Source organism: Rhamphochromis longiceps, linkage group LG16, assembly GCF_057381845.1.
Source record: "Rhamphochromis longiceps isolate RC_006_pf linkage group LG16, R_longiceps_female_GT1.1, whole genome shotgun sequence".
Lineage (NCBI taxonomy): Eukaryota > Metazoa > Chordata > Actinopteri > Cichliformes > Cichlidae > Rhamphochromis > Rhamphochromis longiceps.
In genome coordinates this window covers 19,159,536-19,177,300 of record NC_140572.1, presented here as the reverse complement: position 1 = coordinate 19,177,300, position 17,765 = coordinate 19,159,536, and the positions used below count along the sequence as shown (strand labels likewise).

Genomic DNA, 17,765 nt, shown 5'->3' with positions numbered 1-17,765 from the left:
CTAAAAAGAGTCAGAATTTCCCATCACTAGTGTGGATAAGAGAAACTCTAAAACAAAATTCAAACTTCAATGTATATTGTTGAGTCATATTACTTAGGAAAAAGAACAGCTCCGAGAAATCATTAAAAGCTCCAAATTACCATAACATTCACGTCCATGATGAGTGCATCTTAATTTCTCACCACATCTGCACACATTTCAAGAAATCTCTGATCTTGTTTACCAGAGTTGCCAGCAAAAAATAAATAAAAAATATGGGGAGGCGAAAGACTTTGCACAGTAACGATATCTTCTGTGCATTAAATGTCTCATCACTTTTACAATATTATATGTGTAGTTCATGGCTGCACATTAGACCCATTGGACAATTTATTGCACATATTGCACATATATCTATCCTGTAAGGTTTTTCCCTCCTGTTAAACATTCTCTGGCCCTCAAGCATAAAATACAATATCTCATCATTACTATTTTCTTTAACCAGGCGTCTGGTCCAATGTTTCTTCCACTTGTTCTTACTTTTAGCTCCACCCAGTTGGCACAAACTGTGCCAATAACCTAACAGGCCTGTGTAAACCAATCACATCATGGGTATGACCGCAGTGCCCAATGAGAATAGCGCAAACCTATAGCCCCGCCGTCACGCGGTAGGTTGCATCGTACAGAAAGTCACCTCGTCGTGTCAGAGTGGGAGAAGCTACTGACAGTTAGCACCATTAGCCGCGGTCACAGTACCACCGGGAGAAGGTCGACAGCAGGATCCTCTCTGAGCCGTATCTAAATCTCACAAACAGCTTTTAAAGGTCTCTAGCTACTCGCCGAGCTAACAGTTTTGCGAGCTTGCTACTAAGTTTCCGCTCATCTCTCGCATTCATTATCAACACCTTCATCATGGCTGCGCTCAGAGCGTCCTATCACAGGATTTTGGACAGGATCGAGCACATGCTGCCCGCCAAGCTGAGACCTGTGTACAACCACCCGGCAGGTAAGACACAGTTGACCGTAATGAGTTTGTTTGGTATTGGGAGGTGGGTGACCGCAGCCGCCCTGTCCAGCCGTGATATGGGATGAGGATGCACTGACCTTTCTGCACCGCATCGTTCAGGGATCACAGTAGCACCTCTTGCGCCGATGCCCGAGCTGCATGAAATTAATTGTGTTTGCGCTGTCAGTGTAATCTGTAACCTTCCGGGATAACGCGGGCTGAGCCAAGAACCTCGGTCTGTGGAGGAAGCCAAACCCACTTTCATTCAGTTTATCGCGTTCTGGGTGTTTAACTGTGCATTTCAATCAGTCCTTTATCACTAAACTATGTAGTCGCATGCTCGGTTTGATAAGAAAAGTAGTATTGTGCCTCTGGAGAGTGACTATGAATGTAAGCCTGATTGGTTTCATATAGTTAAGGTTGGCTAAACAGAAGTTCATGCTGCTTCCTGGTCGTAACTTGGTTTTGAATAAATTAAGCCCAACTTGCACAAAAACTGATTTTCTTCTTTTGGTGGAAGGTCAAAATCTGTTTGATTGCAGAAGTAAAAAACCCGTTATGCTCTCTGCTACTTTTTTCTGTTCAGGCTTTACTTCTGTTATTTATCTACTTAACTGTGAATCACAGATATGTTCCATTCCATCTGAAATCAGAAATGCTGACTTCCAAGATGGAAGTTTCAGCTGGAATGCCCTCCAGTCAACTTAAAAGGTTGGCCTAATTTATGGTCCACCATTACAACAGTGGACAAAAAAATTAGTAAAACTTGGCTTGTGTACTGTAAGTGTTGTGTGTTTGTGACTTAATACACAGGGAACAGACCAAGCTCTATCTATGAACGTGCACTAGCTAGTGATGAATGAATTGCTCTACCTCGCAGGGTAGAAAAACATCCTCGCTTTTCCGGCTTTACAACTGGCAAGTTTTAAACTCAGGAGTGACATCATGCTCTGGCATAAAACTTCCGAGATAAATGGAACAGTGACCATGTCCTCCCAGCAGCTTGTTTGGCACTGCCTCAAAGAATAAGCAGCTGTCTCAACGTAATCCAGATGCAGCCAGCTGTTTCAGCAGCACCTCCTTATTTCAGTGCCGAATCTGCATACTTACTCTTAAAATGTAATGCATGAGTTGCATGCATCAGGGCAGCTAAAGACCCTGTGGATTACTTCTATTTTTGAATGCGGTGTCCTCTTGTTACTGCTGCACATCATCTGAGCTTGGATAAAGTGGGTAATGTTTCTATTTGGTGACACCCCTCCTTCTTTGTGCTCAGGTATCCTGGATATGATCCTTGCTAAATCTGCAAATAAAACTGTTCTAACTTACTTTTTTGTGTGCCTGGTATCAAGCACAGCAGGGACACAAACACAGCTCACTTCAATCAAATCTATGCTCTGCACAGCTGAAATCCAGATTTTGGCACCCACTTGTTTTGTCCCCCGACAAATTTGCCACACACCTAACTTAAAGGCCGTGCTGAGAAAGTTGGAGGCAACAGTTTGTTCATAAAGGGATTTGTTGGGGACAACATGATCACTGTTGTTTGTTTTTATCATGCTGGCTAACCTCTCAGAACAGACTAGATTTCCAGGAGCGTGGCCGTGCGGCACCTACACTGAGCAGAGTGAAGTAGGAGGTGTAGAATAAACTTGACTACTTTTAGATGCTCGATTATTCTTCTCAAGGGGACCCCCATAATTGGTAGCTCCATATTTCTATTTGACAGTTTTGGTGTTTTTTGTTTTTTGTTGTTTGTTTCTTTGTTTTGTTTTTAACGATTTAAAGATGACGATAAACTCTAAATAAAACCAGACCCAATAACAAATTTGGCCATGTCTATATCATCCTTATCCAGTGAGTTGCAATGCACACTGAACATTTCTGGTATTTGTGCACTCACCTCCCACTTTCCCTCATGAAGGTATATTTTGTCACTATTTATCAGTCAGGGTAGTATAAATACAGAAGAATCGCCTACGAGTATAACACACTATAATTAAGCAGCAATGCCCTTCAGAACACTGTGCTAAAATCTTTAGCTCTCATTTGAAGCACAAACTAAACTGAAGGTGTTTCTCGTAAGTCTTGCTTATGTATTGAGGACACTTGATATTATCTAAAGGGATCTTGGTTAAGGAGTAACTAGTGTCACTGGTGATACTGGTCTTAGATTTGTCTGAGAAAGGGTACTGGAGCTCCGGGGTTGTCAAGGACAACTTTTCTGATCAGGTATGAAGGGGTGGAGACAAAAGCCAACTCCCTCAAAGATGATTGGCAGCCACAAACGCTCTAGTTTCTGTTTTGCCCCGCAGCGCTGCCGGGAATGCTGATTCCAGACCAGCAGCTTTTCTTCACTGTGCTGTGGCTAATTAAGTCTTTGTGAGTCTCCTCCCAGTGGCTCACAGACACCGAGTGTTTGATCTGTGACACTCAGATCCATTGGTGTGGTTTTGATTTGAGCTTTTCACTCTTCCAGAGCTTGGATGTCTTAAGCAGGAAAAACTCAGTGAGCTCAAATACGAGCATTATATTTTGAGTGTTAACAGCCAGTGCTGTGATGTCCTGATCATCTGATGTTTTCTGTTGCTGCTTTCCAGTTCTGATGTAATAACGCCACGATTGCATCAGGGTTGTTGAGGTGGTGTTTGTTTGACAGGAGTTCAAAGGTGTAAAGGTATTGCTATTTTAAAAAAAAAAAAACAAAAAAAAAAAAACTGTGGCAATGTTATCACATGGTCTTTTATTACATTAAGGACTGCAGCTAGTTGTTGCTTTCAGAATCTATTAATGTGCTGATCTCTGAATTGGTTTTGTTTATAAAGTGACATTTAAACTTGATAACTGACCACCCAAAATATATGAAAGTATAGAAACAGAACAGAACATTTTTATTATCAATCCTCTTGACACAAATTATCTTTTTGTGAGCACAGAGAGTAAAAGTCAGCTTCACAGTATTTTCCTGTGGACAAAATGTGTAACGGTGATACTGTTGGTGATGAAAATCTCCAGACACCCCTCAATACAATGTTATCGCAGTACTTCTCTCCAGTTACAAGGTTCTTGTGGTCTCTAACATTTTGCGATATGTTGAGTACTGCAGTAACTCATAGTGAGTTTAACAAATTTTTGTTAAATGCAAATTGTGTCAAAGTTTACCTTTTTCAATATCTGTTTTAGTCAATAAGATAAAGTTGTGATTAAATCTGCCATAAGACAGTCGATCAGCCTGCAACTGAATGGGGTCAAGTTGGCAATTACACGCAGTTTGTTTCTGATAATTCGGCAGTTAACTGCGATAAATCGTCAAACATCCCATATCTCCTGCTGACTGCATAAATAGAAATTCATATTGACCACTGCATTTACGCTCAGCAGCCTTCCTCTTCTATTGAAACATAAACAGAATGCAACTAGCTGGCAGCCAGTTGATGCTAGCAGGAACGTATTCAGAGTGATGGCAACATGTTAGCAGTTTCTGCATTTATAAATTAGACAGCGATTATTTGCAAACATTTGAAAATCAGAGTGGATTGAGCTGACAGCATCCTGCCTGAAAAAAGGCGACCTGTGCAATCGCCTTGCAGTCAGGAGTAGTCGTGAGTGTGCGATGTCCTCAAGCTCTGGCCAACCAGCAACCACTTATGCCAGCATAAGTGTCATATGTTTGCTTATTTAATACAAGTCTGCTCAATTAATAGGAGGGTGGTACATGAGATGATGCAGTATCACTACCAAAATATAACACTTCTGTGCTGTAGCTATTTATTTATGTGTTTTTATTTTCCACCCCTCAACCACCAGTTTCTAAATGAGCTCAAACCTGGGTTGTCATTGTATAATTTTCTATAAGAGAAACAGCCTTCATATCAGGAGCTTTTATTTATCCTCAAATGTATTGTGTATGGTTAATACTGTGGGAAAGCTGGTTACCTCTGGAAAACTAAACGGTGTGATTTTATGTTTTGTTTTTTCTGTAGGTCCGAAAACTGTTTTCTTCTGGGCCCCAGTGTTTAAATGGGTAAGTGCACATTCACCCAGCTCGTAAGCCACAGCATAAAGTGCAGACAGACTTTAAAAATATGATTTATTCAAAACTGCTACCAAGCATGCCTTTATCCGCACCTCATTAGCAGACAGTCAGCAGTTAAGCCTCTTACCCTGTAGCTCGCACATTATCTGACACAAGTAGTTCCCTTGTTAACTCTTGACTCCTTCGGATGAAATTTGTCACACGTGGCAGTTCTGTCAATAAGAAGATTGTGTTATTTGGATGTTTTTTTTGTTTTGTTTTTATGGGTCTATAGTTATTCCAGAATATTTTATTTTTTAAAAACCTGTCACTACCACTGTGTGATTATTGGGATTCTCATTTAAAACTGACTGATCATTAATGGAGTAAATACATCAGTCTCTTCTCTACAGGGTCTGGTTGGAGCTGGTTTGGCTGATATGACTCGACCAGCAGACAAACTCAGTACCTCTCAGTCTGCAGTGCTGACGGCCACAGGTGAGACGACACCGAAACTCAAGTCGACTTCATAATGTGTCAGTTTGGAATAAACGCGTACGTACATCCAAATGGGTTTTGTGCGAGACAATGGACAGTTTAATGGAAAAGTTTCCCTGGTAAGTCTTTCTCTGGGGCTTTTGCAGAATATTCCCCTTGGGCAGAGTTCACAGCTGGTCGACACCTTTGAGTCTTTTTCTTAATTTAGGGTTTTCAGTGAGTAAAAGGTTAACTGGAAACTTAATCCTGGTTTAAACTTTGAAAGAGGTAATGCATAGTTTGTAGTTCTTAAGCTCTGCCTTGAGTTGTTGTTGTACATTTCACATCTCGTTACTTGATCTCTGTTCAGTTTTCAGGTTTTTCCATATTCATTTTTTATTTTTTATTTTTTTAACCAATCTGTGTTAAAGGTCGCCTGTTTTGTTCCACTTTTTTTTGCACTATGTCTCTTCAAACAAATCTTATCTGCGACTCTTTGGCCAAAACACAGACTCTGTCCTGAGGAGTGACCCTGGTGTACCATCAGTGTGCGTCACGTTCACTCCTCCTGTTCTGTTTCTCCATCAGGGCTCATCTGGTCCAGATATTCGTTGGTTATCATCCCGAAAAACTGGAACCTGTTTGCTGTCAACTTCTTTGTCGGCAGTGCCGGAGCCTCACAGCTTTACAGGATCTGGAGGTGTGTGAATGCACAGTAAATGATGTTTCTGCCAGTGGGTTACATGAGCTCATAATCACTGTTAGAAGCATTTTAAAGATTAGTTATAATAAGGAATGCAAGATAATTGCACAGTAGCCTTATGTAGAGTGCTTATTTCTTAATCATTACTGATATGAAATCATGCAGGCATGTTAATGTTTGACCCTAGAGTGCTGTAGCTATAGTGAATGTATAATGTAGTGTAGTCTTCATGTGTGCTTTGCTTTCTAGTGTCAGCTGAACTCTATCAGAGGAGAGTTCAATTACAAGTCAATATTTGTTAAGACCACCTTTTATTCTTCAACACACACTGAACTCTCTTTGACAGCTTTCTTCTCATTTATCTAAGTAGTCTTCAGGAATAGTTCCCCAGGCTTTGTGAAGGATATTCAAATCTCTTCTTTGGACTGGGGAGGCCAGTCTGTACTTTTCTGCACTGTTATTAAATTTTGGCAAGATCTCCAACACCATTTGCTGAGACAGCAAAAACCTGTCTCAACAATGTTGAAAGACCTTCACAAAGTCTGGAGAACTATTGCTCAACAGGACTTAAAAAAAAAAATTACAGGAAAGTTTAGCTCATCGGAAACAAGTTTTTAAAAATGACTTGATTTGAGACTTTTGCACAGTAGTGTATCAGTCAAGTGATTCTTGGAATTCAGTTTTGCTACACAAACTAGTCCCTTCGCTGAGATGAGTTGCTGCTAAGTATTCATACCACTAGATTTTTAGTGTTTTAGTGAACATAGCTTCCCGGCACATCCACAATATCCCAGTTCAAGCCCAAGAGGAGACACGAAAGCCAGTCCGGGGGGGGGGATCACAAGCTATTGCACTCTTAGTGATGGTCCCATACCTGGACAAATGGGAGGGTTGTGTGAGGAAGGCATCCTTCCTCTGTGGTACTCCCTTGGGAAATAAGGGAGCAGCTGAAAGTATCTTTATTTGTATTCTAGAACTCTACCAAAGTAGCTTTGCACGATTTCTATATTTTATTTATTATTATTTCACGTTCAGCTAGTACTTGATGCAGCACATCAGTTCATGGTCTCTCTGAAAGTTTGAGTTCCTGTCTCTTTAAGCCCCACTTTCATCTGATTGGTCAGTTTCTTCAGCAGACATCTGAGCTCACTGGGATTATTTTATGGTCCTTATCTGAAGCTTTGGCCATAGTTAACATGGAACACTATTTTTAGTTAAGAGGCAATTTAAACAATGTTTTTGTTTTGTTTTGTTTGTTTGTTTGTTTTTAATCATCTAACAGGTACGAGCAGGATAAGAAGGCGGAGGCCAAACAGGCTGCGGAGTCCTGAGTGTATCGACGCTCCATTGCAGCGGACTAAAAGGGAGACTTCTTATCATCTCGACATCACACCATGCTGTCTCCATAACATCCATGCCATAATAACCATTGTTCTACCACATTAAGCCTGTTGTCCCTGTTGGAAATATGCACTTTTCTTTAAGTTTCACATTTCCTCAGGGTGTGCTGAGGGAGGGAAGGAAAACAAAGCTTTTTTTTTTGCTTTTTTCTTTTTAAACTGTAGTCAACACACGCTCAAGAATGGTCATCAACGCACAAATACTTCTTGTTCAACATGTTCTGTGATTGTACAGTGTTTAATTTAAGTTCATCCTTTATATCTTGCACACTTGCTGGGAGGTCTTTGCCTTTTCCATCATCGATTTTTCAGGTGTAGCAATCAGTACCTCAGGCAGACAATTCCCAAAAAAACGAAACATGTAACTCTTAGAGTTGTGTTGAACATGGTTTAAGGAATGTGTCCAGATGAAATTAAGGATGTCATTGCACTTAACCTTTTGATTTATTTATAATTTGATCATCATGTCCCGCTTGAGATCATTAAATTGTCATTGATTACCGTGTAACGATTTCTTCCATTTAATGACTTTAAATCTGTGTGAACTCAAATGTTGATTTATGAATTACTTGATTAAAAATTTGCAGTCAAAACTGTATAGGAAGATACTGTTATTTTCTAATTGTGTTTCAGGAATACTTACCTAATGCAACATATTTAACCTCTGAAGCCTTGTCTTGATTGGTAGCACGTACTGACACACTAACAGCGCTCTATTATCAAAATTGTTGTTCTGATGAAGGTGTTTTATAGTTTTTGTGTAACAATAATTATTTGAGGTCTTCCCATTGTATAAATTAACCCCTGACTAATTTAGCAATAATTAGTGCTAACAATTAATTAGAAGACTGTTTGAACAAATGGCACTTTTGAGGATTGATCGTTATGGCTCTGTGATGACTGTCTAATGCTAATAAATATGGTTTGATGCCTACAGCTGATTTAAATTTTTAGCATTGACTAAGAATAATAAGAGATCAACATTTTTCCGCACTAACATCGCTTCACTTATTACAGTGCTCCTCTAAGAACAGCTGGAATGATGGGATCCACCATTTGTGGAGGAATGTATATTTCAGGGGCCACTGTATTAGGTATACATGTTCAACTGCTCATCTAATCAGCCAATCACATGGCTAATTCTCAGTCCATTTTGGCATGTAAACATGGCCGACCTCACAAAGTTCAAACTGAGCATCACAATTTGGAAGAAAGGTGATTTAAGTGACTGTGAAGGAGGCGTGGTTTGAGTGCTAATCTACTGGCAATTTTCCTCAACCACCTCCAAGTTTTCGAAAGAAAATACACAGTGAGCAGCAGTTCCCTGGGTGAAAATGCCTTTTTGATGTCAAAGGCGAATGGCCAGACTGCTTCCAGCTGAAAGGAAGGCAACAATAATTCAAATGAAACTCAAACAGCATGACTAAAATCAGAATCAGAATCAGAATGGGTTTATTGCCAGATGTTGAGGTTTACAACATTAGGAAATTGCTGCGGTGCTTCAGTGCAGACAATAAGAATTAAAGTGCTATGTAGAAAGAAAGATATGTGCATGAGATATACATGAGATATATACATGAAAATAAGAATTATGAGTGCTACGTAGAAAGATATATACATGAGTGCAGGTGGTGATCAGTGCCAAACATATATACATGAGAATAAGAATTATGAGTGCTACGTAGAAAGATATATACATGAGTGCAGGTGGTGATCAGTGCCAGACATGAAATGATGCAGTGACACAGCGTAGGGTCATGTGTTAGTGGCGGGGACAGTCATGTGGTTATTGTTCATGTGTCCAACAGCAGAGGGGAAGAAACTGTTCTTGTGGCGAGAGGTTCTGGTGCGAATGGACCGGAGCCTCCTGCCTGAGGGGAGCAGGTCAAACAGACTGTGTCCAGGGTGAGAAGGGTCAGCTGAGATCCGGGCTGCACGCCGCAGTGTCCTGGAGGTGTACAGGTCCTGCAGAGATGGGAGTCTGCAGCCAATCACCTTCTCAGCAGAGCGCACAACACGCTGCAGTCTCTGTTTGTCCCTGATAGTGGCTCCAGCGTACCACACGGTGATGGAGGAGGTGAGGATGGACTCGATGATTGCAGTGTAGAATTGCATCATCGTCCGTGTTGGCAGGTTGAATTTCTTCAGCTGCCTCAGGAAGTACATCCTCTGCTGGGCTTTCTTGATGACGGAGGTGATGGTGGGCTCCCACTTCAGGTCCTGGGTGATGGTGGTACCCAGGAAGCGGAATGAGTCCACAGAGGTGATGGGGGTGTCAGTCAGGATGATGGGGGGGAGTGGGGCTGTGTGCTTCCTGAAGTCCACAATAATCTCCACTGTCTTCTGGGCATTCAGCACCAGGTTGTTGTGGCTGCACCAAGACACCAGACGTTCAACCTCCCTCCTGTAGGCAGACTCATCCCCGTCAGAGATGAGTCCAATAACGGTGGTGTCATCTGCAAACTTGATTAGCTTGACAGACTGGTGGGTGGAGGTGCAGCAGTTGGTGTACAGGGAGAAGAGCAGAGGAGAAAGAACACAGCCCTGAGGGGAGCCGGTGCTGATGGTCCGGGAGTCCGAGACATTCTTCCCCAGCCTCACGTGCTGCTTCCTGTCCGTCAGGAAGTCAGTGATCCACCGGCAGATGGGATCAGGCACATTCATCTGGGAAAGCTTGCCTCGGAGATGGTCTGGAAGGATGGTGTTGAAGGCAGAGCTGAAGTCCACAAACAGGATCCTGGCGTAGGTTCCTGGGGAGTCCAGATGCTGCAGAATGAAGTGTAGGGCCATGTTGATGGCGTCGTCTACAGACCTGTTGGCTCTATATGCAAACTGCAGGGGGTCCAGGAGGGGGGCCGTGAGGGTCTTGAGATGGGAGAGAACTAGGCGCTCAAATGACTTCATGACCACAGATGTCAGAGCCACGGGTCTGTAGTCATTTAGTCCAGTGATCCTAGGTTTCTTGGGGACAGGGATTATGGTAGAGGACTTGAAGCAGGCAGGCACATGACATGCCTGCAGTGAGGAGTTGAAGATGCCAGAAAACACTGGGGCCAGCTCGTTTGCACAGTGTCTGAGGGTGGCAGGAGACACACCGTCTGGGCCGGGAGCTTTCCGAGCATTCAGACTCCTAAATTGCTTCCTCACATCTGCTTCATGAATATGAAGAGTTGTGGTCGGAGGAGGTGGTGTGAAATCCTCTTTTGTGTGGGGTGAGGGGGCGGGTGTTGCAGGTGAACAGTTTGAAGGTGGTGATGGCTCTATGGAGGGGGGAGAGGTGGGGGAATGAGTGTCCAAAGTGCCTCTATTGTTGGGGTCGTTGGAGGTGTGAAGGCTGCCTGATGGCTCGTCAAAACGGCAGTAGAAGTCGTTGAGGGTGTTGGCTAAGAGCAAGTCATCAGTGGAGTGGGGGGTTTTAGGCTTGTAGTTTGTAATATTCCTAAAACCTTTCCACACAGAGGCCGAGTCATTCTCTGAGATCTGCTGCTGCATCTTCTCAGAGTGCTGATGTTTGGCAATGTCCACTTCTTTAGTGAACCTGTACTTGGCCTCTCTGTAGCAGTCCCTGTCTCCGCTTCTGAACGCCTTACTCTTTTCCAGCCACAGCTTTTTGAGTTTAGGAGTAAACCAGGGTTTGTCATTGTTATAACTCACCCTGGTGCGTGATGGCACAATGCTGTCCTCACAGAAGTGGATATAGGAGGTGACAGTGTCCGTAAACTCGTCCAAGCTGTTAGAAGCAGCCTTCATTGTGTCCCAGTCTGTGGTCTCCAAACACGTGCGAAGCTCCTCCACAGCCTCGTTGCTCCACAGTTTTTTGGTCCTCACGACAGGTTTGGAGAGCTTCAGCCTCTGTCTGTACGCGGGGATTAGGTGGATCATGACGTGATCAGAAAGTCCGAGTGAAGCGCGCGGCACCGCGCGATAGGCCCCGCTGATCGTGCTGTAGCAGTGGTCCAATGTCCTCTCCTCTCTGGTCGGGCATTTAATATACTGCTTGTATTTCGGAAGCTCATGGCTCAGATTGGCTTTGTTAAAGTCCCCAAGAGCAATGATGAGAGAGTCCGGGTATGTCCGCTCCGTGTGGAGAATCTGCTCTGCGAGTGCGCACTGAGCTGCTTGCGCATCCGCGTCTGGCGGGATGTAAACAGCGGCCAGGATGAATGAAGCAAACTCCCGCGGAGAATAAAACGGTTTGCAGTGAATAAAAAGATATTCCAGAGAGGGAGAGCAGTGCTGAGCAATCACTGTTACATCTGTGCACCAGCCACTATTGATGTAGAAGCAGACACCTCCACCTTTAGTTTTACCGGAGAGAGCGGCCTGCCGGTCCGCGCGCAGCAGATGAAAGCCCTCCAGCTTGAGCGCGCAGTTGGATGATAGACGACTGGAAACCTTTTTCTTAGCCTGCTGTGTCTTGATTTCTGCTGCAACATCCAGATAGTAGGGTCAATTTTGCTTAAACGACCTGAAAGCATGCATCCACCATGCCTTATATCCACACTTCTGGCTTTTGATGGTGTGATGGACCCCTCAGTACCAAGTGATCACTCTTTATAGCACCGGAGTAGTGTTGCTGACCATGTCTGTCCCTATATGACCACAGTGTGTCCACCTGGCTGCCTCCAGCAGGATAACTCTCGATGTCAGAAAGCTCAATCGTATCACAGTCACTAGACCTCAATCCAACACAAGAGTTGCATCATGGACGAATCTGCAGCAACTGTTTGACACTATCATATCAGCATGGACCAAAATGTCAGAGGAATGCTTCCAGCTCCAGTTCTGGAGACAAAATGAGATCCAACTATTTCTGTGTACCTAATAAACTGTTTTCCGTTACTCAGGCAACTCACTTTCAAGGCAAAAGATCACCCAGCATGAACATTTCCTTTTTCCACGTCTATAACAGTAAAAAAATGTTTTGCTTATGTGAAAGTTCAGCTTTAAAGTACCACTTAAACCTAGTAAGCACTGAGGATCTTTGTTTCACATGATTAACATTTATTGAATAATAATTAAACTAATCAAAATAACCATAGCTTAATTATTACAAAAGCAGCAGCCATAAAAACTTGCAAATGTCCTTCAAACACTTGATCAGTCACTGAATCATTTCTGAGTCACCAGGAAGAGCTTTGCTCCATTTGTTTCTCTGACTGCATAAAGGTGTGAGCTGGGGTCATCAGTATAAACACCTTTAATTGCATAAGATGAGCTCAGGTTGAGAGGTGATAAAGATGAAACAAAAACTCCCCCTTCTGTTTACACTGTGAACTACAACTCTGTAACAGCTTCGGAGCCGTGTGATGAAAGATTGAAGAAAAAAACAAAAACGTTTAGCTCTGTTTAAAGGCAAAGTTCTGTGTGGACAGCATTCAGTGATCTGAAAGAGATCACACACCCTGCACCACCTGAGCCACTTTAGATCCCGCTCACCGGTGTTATTAGGCGTTTACAAAGGTCAGAGTAGGATGGCTATGAGGTCATTTAACTTTTTTGCCATTCAAAACAGGCTCAACAAATCTAATGAGTGAGGCAAGCCAAGTGCTAATCTTACTTAACATGTCTTTTCAGTTCATATCAGGTTATTTGTGGTAAATAATCTGAACATAATCTTATGTCTGTGTAGGTTATCAGTCATCCAGATCACAGTAGTCTCAGGAGCTTGGAAAGAAAGCAACTGGACTTTAAAGTTTAGTGAAGATGTTTTTGGGATTAAAGCAGCCTCATGGATGGAGGTGAAATTTTTTCACAAAACAAAGTCCTTTCCTTCAAAGCTCCTGAGACTACCTGAACAGACTGTTTGAAATGAAGCAGGAACAGTCCTGACAATAGCTCTGTTCCAATTATGCACCACTAAACCTAATGAGATCATTACTGCTATTTGTATTTACACCCATGTCTTTCCTGTTACAGGTTAACCTGGCTGCTGGGGTAAAATCTTTAGCACCATCCTGACACCACAAGCTACTTTCAGCTGTCCAGTTATTTCCCAGGAGTCACCCAGTTAATGCTGAATGTCCTTCCTGCCACAACACCAAAAGAGTTTGTCCACCACACTATGATGGTCCCGTCATGTTGAAACAAAATATTCAAATACTGTAATTCATGGAACTTGGAAATGAGGCTCATTGTCACAAAAATAAATTTAAATACATAAACGTTGGGCTGCCTGGGCTTCAGTAAAGTTGTCAAATAAATACGAAAATCAGAGCATAAATGTTGGTCAACCAAAATTTTTATTCACAACCATAAACAGCGAGTCAGGTTTAGCGTTTTCCACCGACGCGAGGTGCGCTGACCTTCATGGGCTTGGCGATCTTGGGTTTCTGTGCAGCCTTAGCAGCGGCCTATGGGAGAAGAAAATCAACTAAGCTCTTGCACAAAGAAAAACTTTGAATTAAGTTGCTGAATAATCGAGTGAAGCCTGAAGAGCATGCAGTGGGGAAACTAAAAACTTGTTTTGACATCTTATTGAATAACTTCAACACAGAGCACTGGCTCTTACCTTTGCAGGTGCTGCAGCGGGCTTCTTTGCAGCCTGCTTTGCCTTCTTGGCCTCCTTGGCAGCTCTGAGAGAACAAAGAGAACCAAATTTAGTCCAAACCAATCAAAGTGACCAAAAAAAATTCAAAACAACAATTTCTTTATATAATTTTTTAATGTATGTATTTGAATACTTTATTTTTAACTTGAGCATTGGTTGCTCCTCATGACCTCAGCCCTTTTTGCGCCACTCACTGTGAGAAACATGCTTTATAATCGTATTTTATTATGACTGGAATAACAAAGTGAACTTGAAGTGCTATTAAAGTGTTCACTGTAGTAATTATTTACAGTGACTGATTACACTGACAGGCTGATCAGAAGCTGTTTTTACTGAATATTTCCAATCAATGATTAAGTGTTGCAACTCTAAAGGCTTCCTCATTTTCTTGGACTAGAATACCAACAACTTTAAAAAACAATCTAAAGACGGTGGCAGCATCAGTATTTTCTTGTTTTTAATAACATTAAGCTTAAATACAGCATGTTTGTGATCAGTTCAGGTTCATAGGTGCAGCTGTTCTCTCATGCAGGAATTCATATTGGGGGTTTTCTGACTGTTCGGTGAGTGTTTAAAGGACCAGAAGCATTCAGAGACTTTTGCTAATATCACTCAGTAATGTTAGATGTGTTCTTTGATGATGAAGAAGAAGAAAGAAGAAGAAGAAGAAGAAGAAAGTGTGTACATTATTGTACTTTATTGAGCCCCGTGGGGAAATTGCTCTCTGCATTTAACCCATTCACTCAGTGAAGCAGTGGGCAGCCATTGGGCGCCCGGGGAGCAGTGTGTAGGGACGGTACCTTGCTCAGGGGTACCTCAGGGTAGCTGTTAAGGGGAATCGAACCCCCGACCTTCCGATCATGGGGCAACCACTCTACCTACTGAGCTATCCCTGCCCAGTGATGATAAAACTAATCCTGAAGTAATGAATATCAGGAATTTAAGTGTCTAGTGTAGCAGCAGAGTGGACTCAGTCTGCAGAATAGAATTAAATCAGGAAGTGCTGCAACACCCTGTAATTCACTTTATTTTAATTATGCTGAAGCAAGCCCCAGATTAATGTTCACTCAGATTATATTTGACTGCTGTGTTTGTGTATCAGCTAAGCCTGCAGGGGGAAACAAAGAAAATCATTTGTTTCTTGCTGTGTTACTATGAAAAGTCCCTGCAGTCAGCGTTTCAATGCCCTCATAAAGGCACTCTCCTGTTTTATTAAATTCTTTTTTTTTTTTTTATGAAAACTAACACAATTAAATCTCATTCTTAAAAATATGAAACCAATAAAATGCCCAATGCAACCTCTGGGCAAGTCGGCCAATATCGTCTACACTGGATTCTAATCCAACCCTTCTTTATTCCGAATAATACTCTGACACAATTTTATCACCTTCAAGATCACAAGACTAAAAAAAAAAAAGACAAAAAAAGACAAAAAAAGACAAAAAAAAAAAAAAAAAAAAAAAAAAAAAAAAAGTACACAGGGTACTTTGTCCTCTTACCTGATGGCCTGCTCCCTCTGGGCCTTGCGGACCTCGGGCTTCTGGTTCCTCTTGGCCATGATCTCAGCCAGGGAGGCGCCAGTGATGGCCCTCGTGAATTTCACTGCACGGCGGGTACGCTTCTTTGCCACCTCTTCCTGTTACAAAAAAAAAATACAATACATTGGTTTACTTAAAAAAATAATGGTTTTTCATGTTCACATGAAGAATAGAAGACAAACCTGTTAATCACAAAGAAATGAGTGGCTAATCTATCTGAAAGGAAATGTGTCTACATATTTACTCTAGTCTACACCGCCAAAGGGGTGGTTGCAGTCATAAATGAACAGTTATTAACCAATTTTCTCAAACTGCCATCTAAGGCATGGCAAAATCAGTATTAAAGCATGTGTCTAGCCATCCAACAAGTCAGTTTTGCGTGTTTTCTGATGCATCACCATCCATAGGAACCGTAACAGTCAACAGCTGTAACCATGAAAATCTAAAAACCTGAGATAAATTGAGTAAAATACGTTGTCATGCTACAGCAATGGTGAGTAACAGAAGTTTTAATAACTCAGCATATTGTAAACAAAACACATTTCTTATGTTTGCCTTTAAATTTCACAAAGCCAACACCAAATCCTTGAACTACTTTAACAGGACTACACACAATCCATCCACAGGTAGCAACTGTCAGCATGTTGGAGAGTTTGGAGGCTGACCGATGAGAATATGTCTGCAAAGACGTCAAAGGCCAGTACTATGATCTCCAGATATTCTGTGGCTGCAGGTGTGGAGTGAGCGCTGCTGCTCAGTCTGCAAAACACAGTTGAGCAACAACACGTAACACGGACCAACACCGTGCACACCATCCACCCGCAGCCAGTCTGATGTATAAATTGGAGCTTGAGTAAATGTGACGATCTACTTTTATATCTAATAGCTAAGATTAGTTTATCTGTTTCACAAATGACCAGTATCAACACAGCAATTAACTGCTGGACCCACAAAGTCTGTCTGCCATGGAAAAATAGCTACATTTTCACTTCAGTCTCCTTGTAAACAAATATAAATGATGAACTCATATACAGGATTGTACTTACAGACTGGCCCTTCTTGTGCTTGCGTCTGTACAGCACAGTCCAGTTGATCTGTCTGGGGTTCCTCTTGGCCAGGAAGGCAGACTCGCACTTGGCATTCAAAAACTGGAACACCTAACAAAGACAAAAATAAATAATTAAATAACCGAATGTTACTCATGTCTGCCTTTAATTACAACAATTACACCCTGTACTATCCACCTGAGCTACAAACTGACTTTGGATGCTGACAGCAGTCTGTCATATGTGACAAAACTGAATCTAAAGCACACCTTGCATTGTGGAACTGTTCACAAGTATCATAAACTTGATACATAACGAAATTTAACTGCATTAATTATAAGTAGTAGGCAACAACTCAGGACAGAGCCACATTTTGAGTGAAGCTACATACTTATGCATCTTGTTTTCTCCTAGATGTACTTACACAAATAAATGACACTTTATCTAAAACCCCTGTAGGCTCTTTTCAGAACAAGTCACAGTCAACAGAGCCTATAGGCCTCTATGACTGTTATCTATCATAATACTAACGCAGTCAAATACACCCGTGTGGCTGAATCTAAAAATGCTATCGTTTAGCTGCTAACATTAGCGGGTTATACAGGACTCAATTGGGCCCGTTGTGAGTGTGTCTTTCAATAGACAAATTTTAAATCACATTCACAGGGGATATTTAATGCTGAGCCGGTAAAGTGATCTTCATAAAATAGTTTTGGGACAGAGCGAGAAGAAACCGGTGTCGGACTTTGCCAGCTAGTTACCTTCCCGTCTATCCTGGCGTATCGGCGGCCATGGCCGGGGTATATTTTATACCCGCTGAAACTGCACAACTCGACCCTGAAAACGACAAATACAGATCATCAGCGAAAGAGAACCGTACATAGTTTCTTTCAATGTACTTATCATCCTTAAAGTATTTATTTAAATACTGAGATGGCATTTGATATCATTGCATACACTCACTTCATGATGGCTACGAGAGGGCACAAAACCGGAAAGAAAGATGACGAATGCGGAAACGGAATTTACTGACTACGAGATTGATATTTGT

At 42.0% G+C, this 17,765-nt stretch overlaps 2 protein-coding genes and 1 non-coding gene across 3 annotated transcripts; 1 reads left to right on the top strand and 2 right to left on the bottom strand.

Annotated features, from left to right (window-relative positions):
* Positions 1–637: 637 nt before the first annotated feature.
* mpc2b (mitochondrial pyruvate carrier 2b) lies at positions 638–8,088 on the top strand. The gene is made up of 5 exons (XM_085384586.1): positions 638–985; positions 4,969–5,009; positions 5,414–5,498; positions 6,066–6,177; positions 7,463–8,088. Exons 1-5 carry the CDS (start codon positions 892–894, stop codon positions 7,509–7,511), a joined length of 381 nt encoding a protein of 126 aa, XP_085240712.1. The 5' UTR covers positions 638–891; the 3' UTR covers positions 7,512–8,088.
* Positions 8,089–13,803: 5,715 nt separating this feature from the next.
* rpl24 (ribosomal protein L24) lies at positions 13,804–17,758 on the bottom strand. The gene is made up of 6 exons (XM_085384386.1): positions 17,678–17,758; positions 17,476–17,551; positions 16,715–16,825; positions 15,630–15,766; positions 14,092–14,155; positions 13,804–13,933 (listed from the first exon to the last, which is right to left on the bottom strand). Exons 1-6 carry the CDS (start codon positions 17,680–17,682, stop codon positions 13,853–13,855), a joined length of 474 nt encoding a protein of 157 aa, XP_085240512.1. The 5' UTR covers positions 17,683–17,758; the 3' UTR covers positions 13,804–13,852.
* LOC146650954 (small nucleolar RNA SNORA23) lies at positions 16,308–16,488 on the bottom strand. The gene has a single exon (XR_014908054.1). It is a non-coding gene; the product is annotated as a small nucleolar RNA SNORA23 (small nucleolar RNA).
* Positions 17,759–17,765: the final 7 nt, after the last annotated feature.

Coding starts and splice junctions, on each gene's coding strand:
- rpl24 (XM_085384386.1), bottom strand. Junction 16,826..17,475: donor ACGCCAGGATAGACGGGAAG/GTAACTAGCTGG, acceptor TGTCTTTGTTAG/GTGTTCCAGTTTTTGAATGC. Junction 13,934..14,091: donor CCGCTGCAGCACCTGCAAAG/GTAAGAGCCAGT, acceptor CTTCTCCCATAG/GCCGCTGCTAAGGCTGCACA.
- mpc2b (XM_085384586.1), top strand. CDS start 892: ATGGCTGCGCTCAGAGCGTCCTATCACAGGATTTTGGACAGGATCGAG. Junction 5,010..5,413: donor GGGCCCCAGTGTTTAAATGG/GTAAGTGCACAT, acceptor TCTTCTCTACAG/GGTCTGGTTGGAGCTGGTTT. Junction 6,178..7,462: donor CAGCTTTACAGGATCTGGAG/GTGTGTGAATGC, acceptor ATCATCTAACAG/GTACGAGCAGGATAAGAAGG.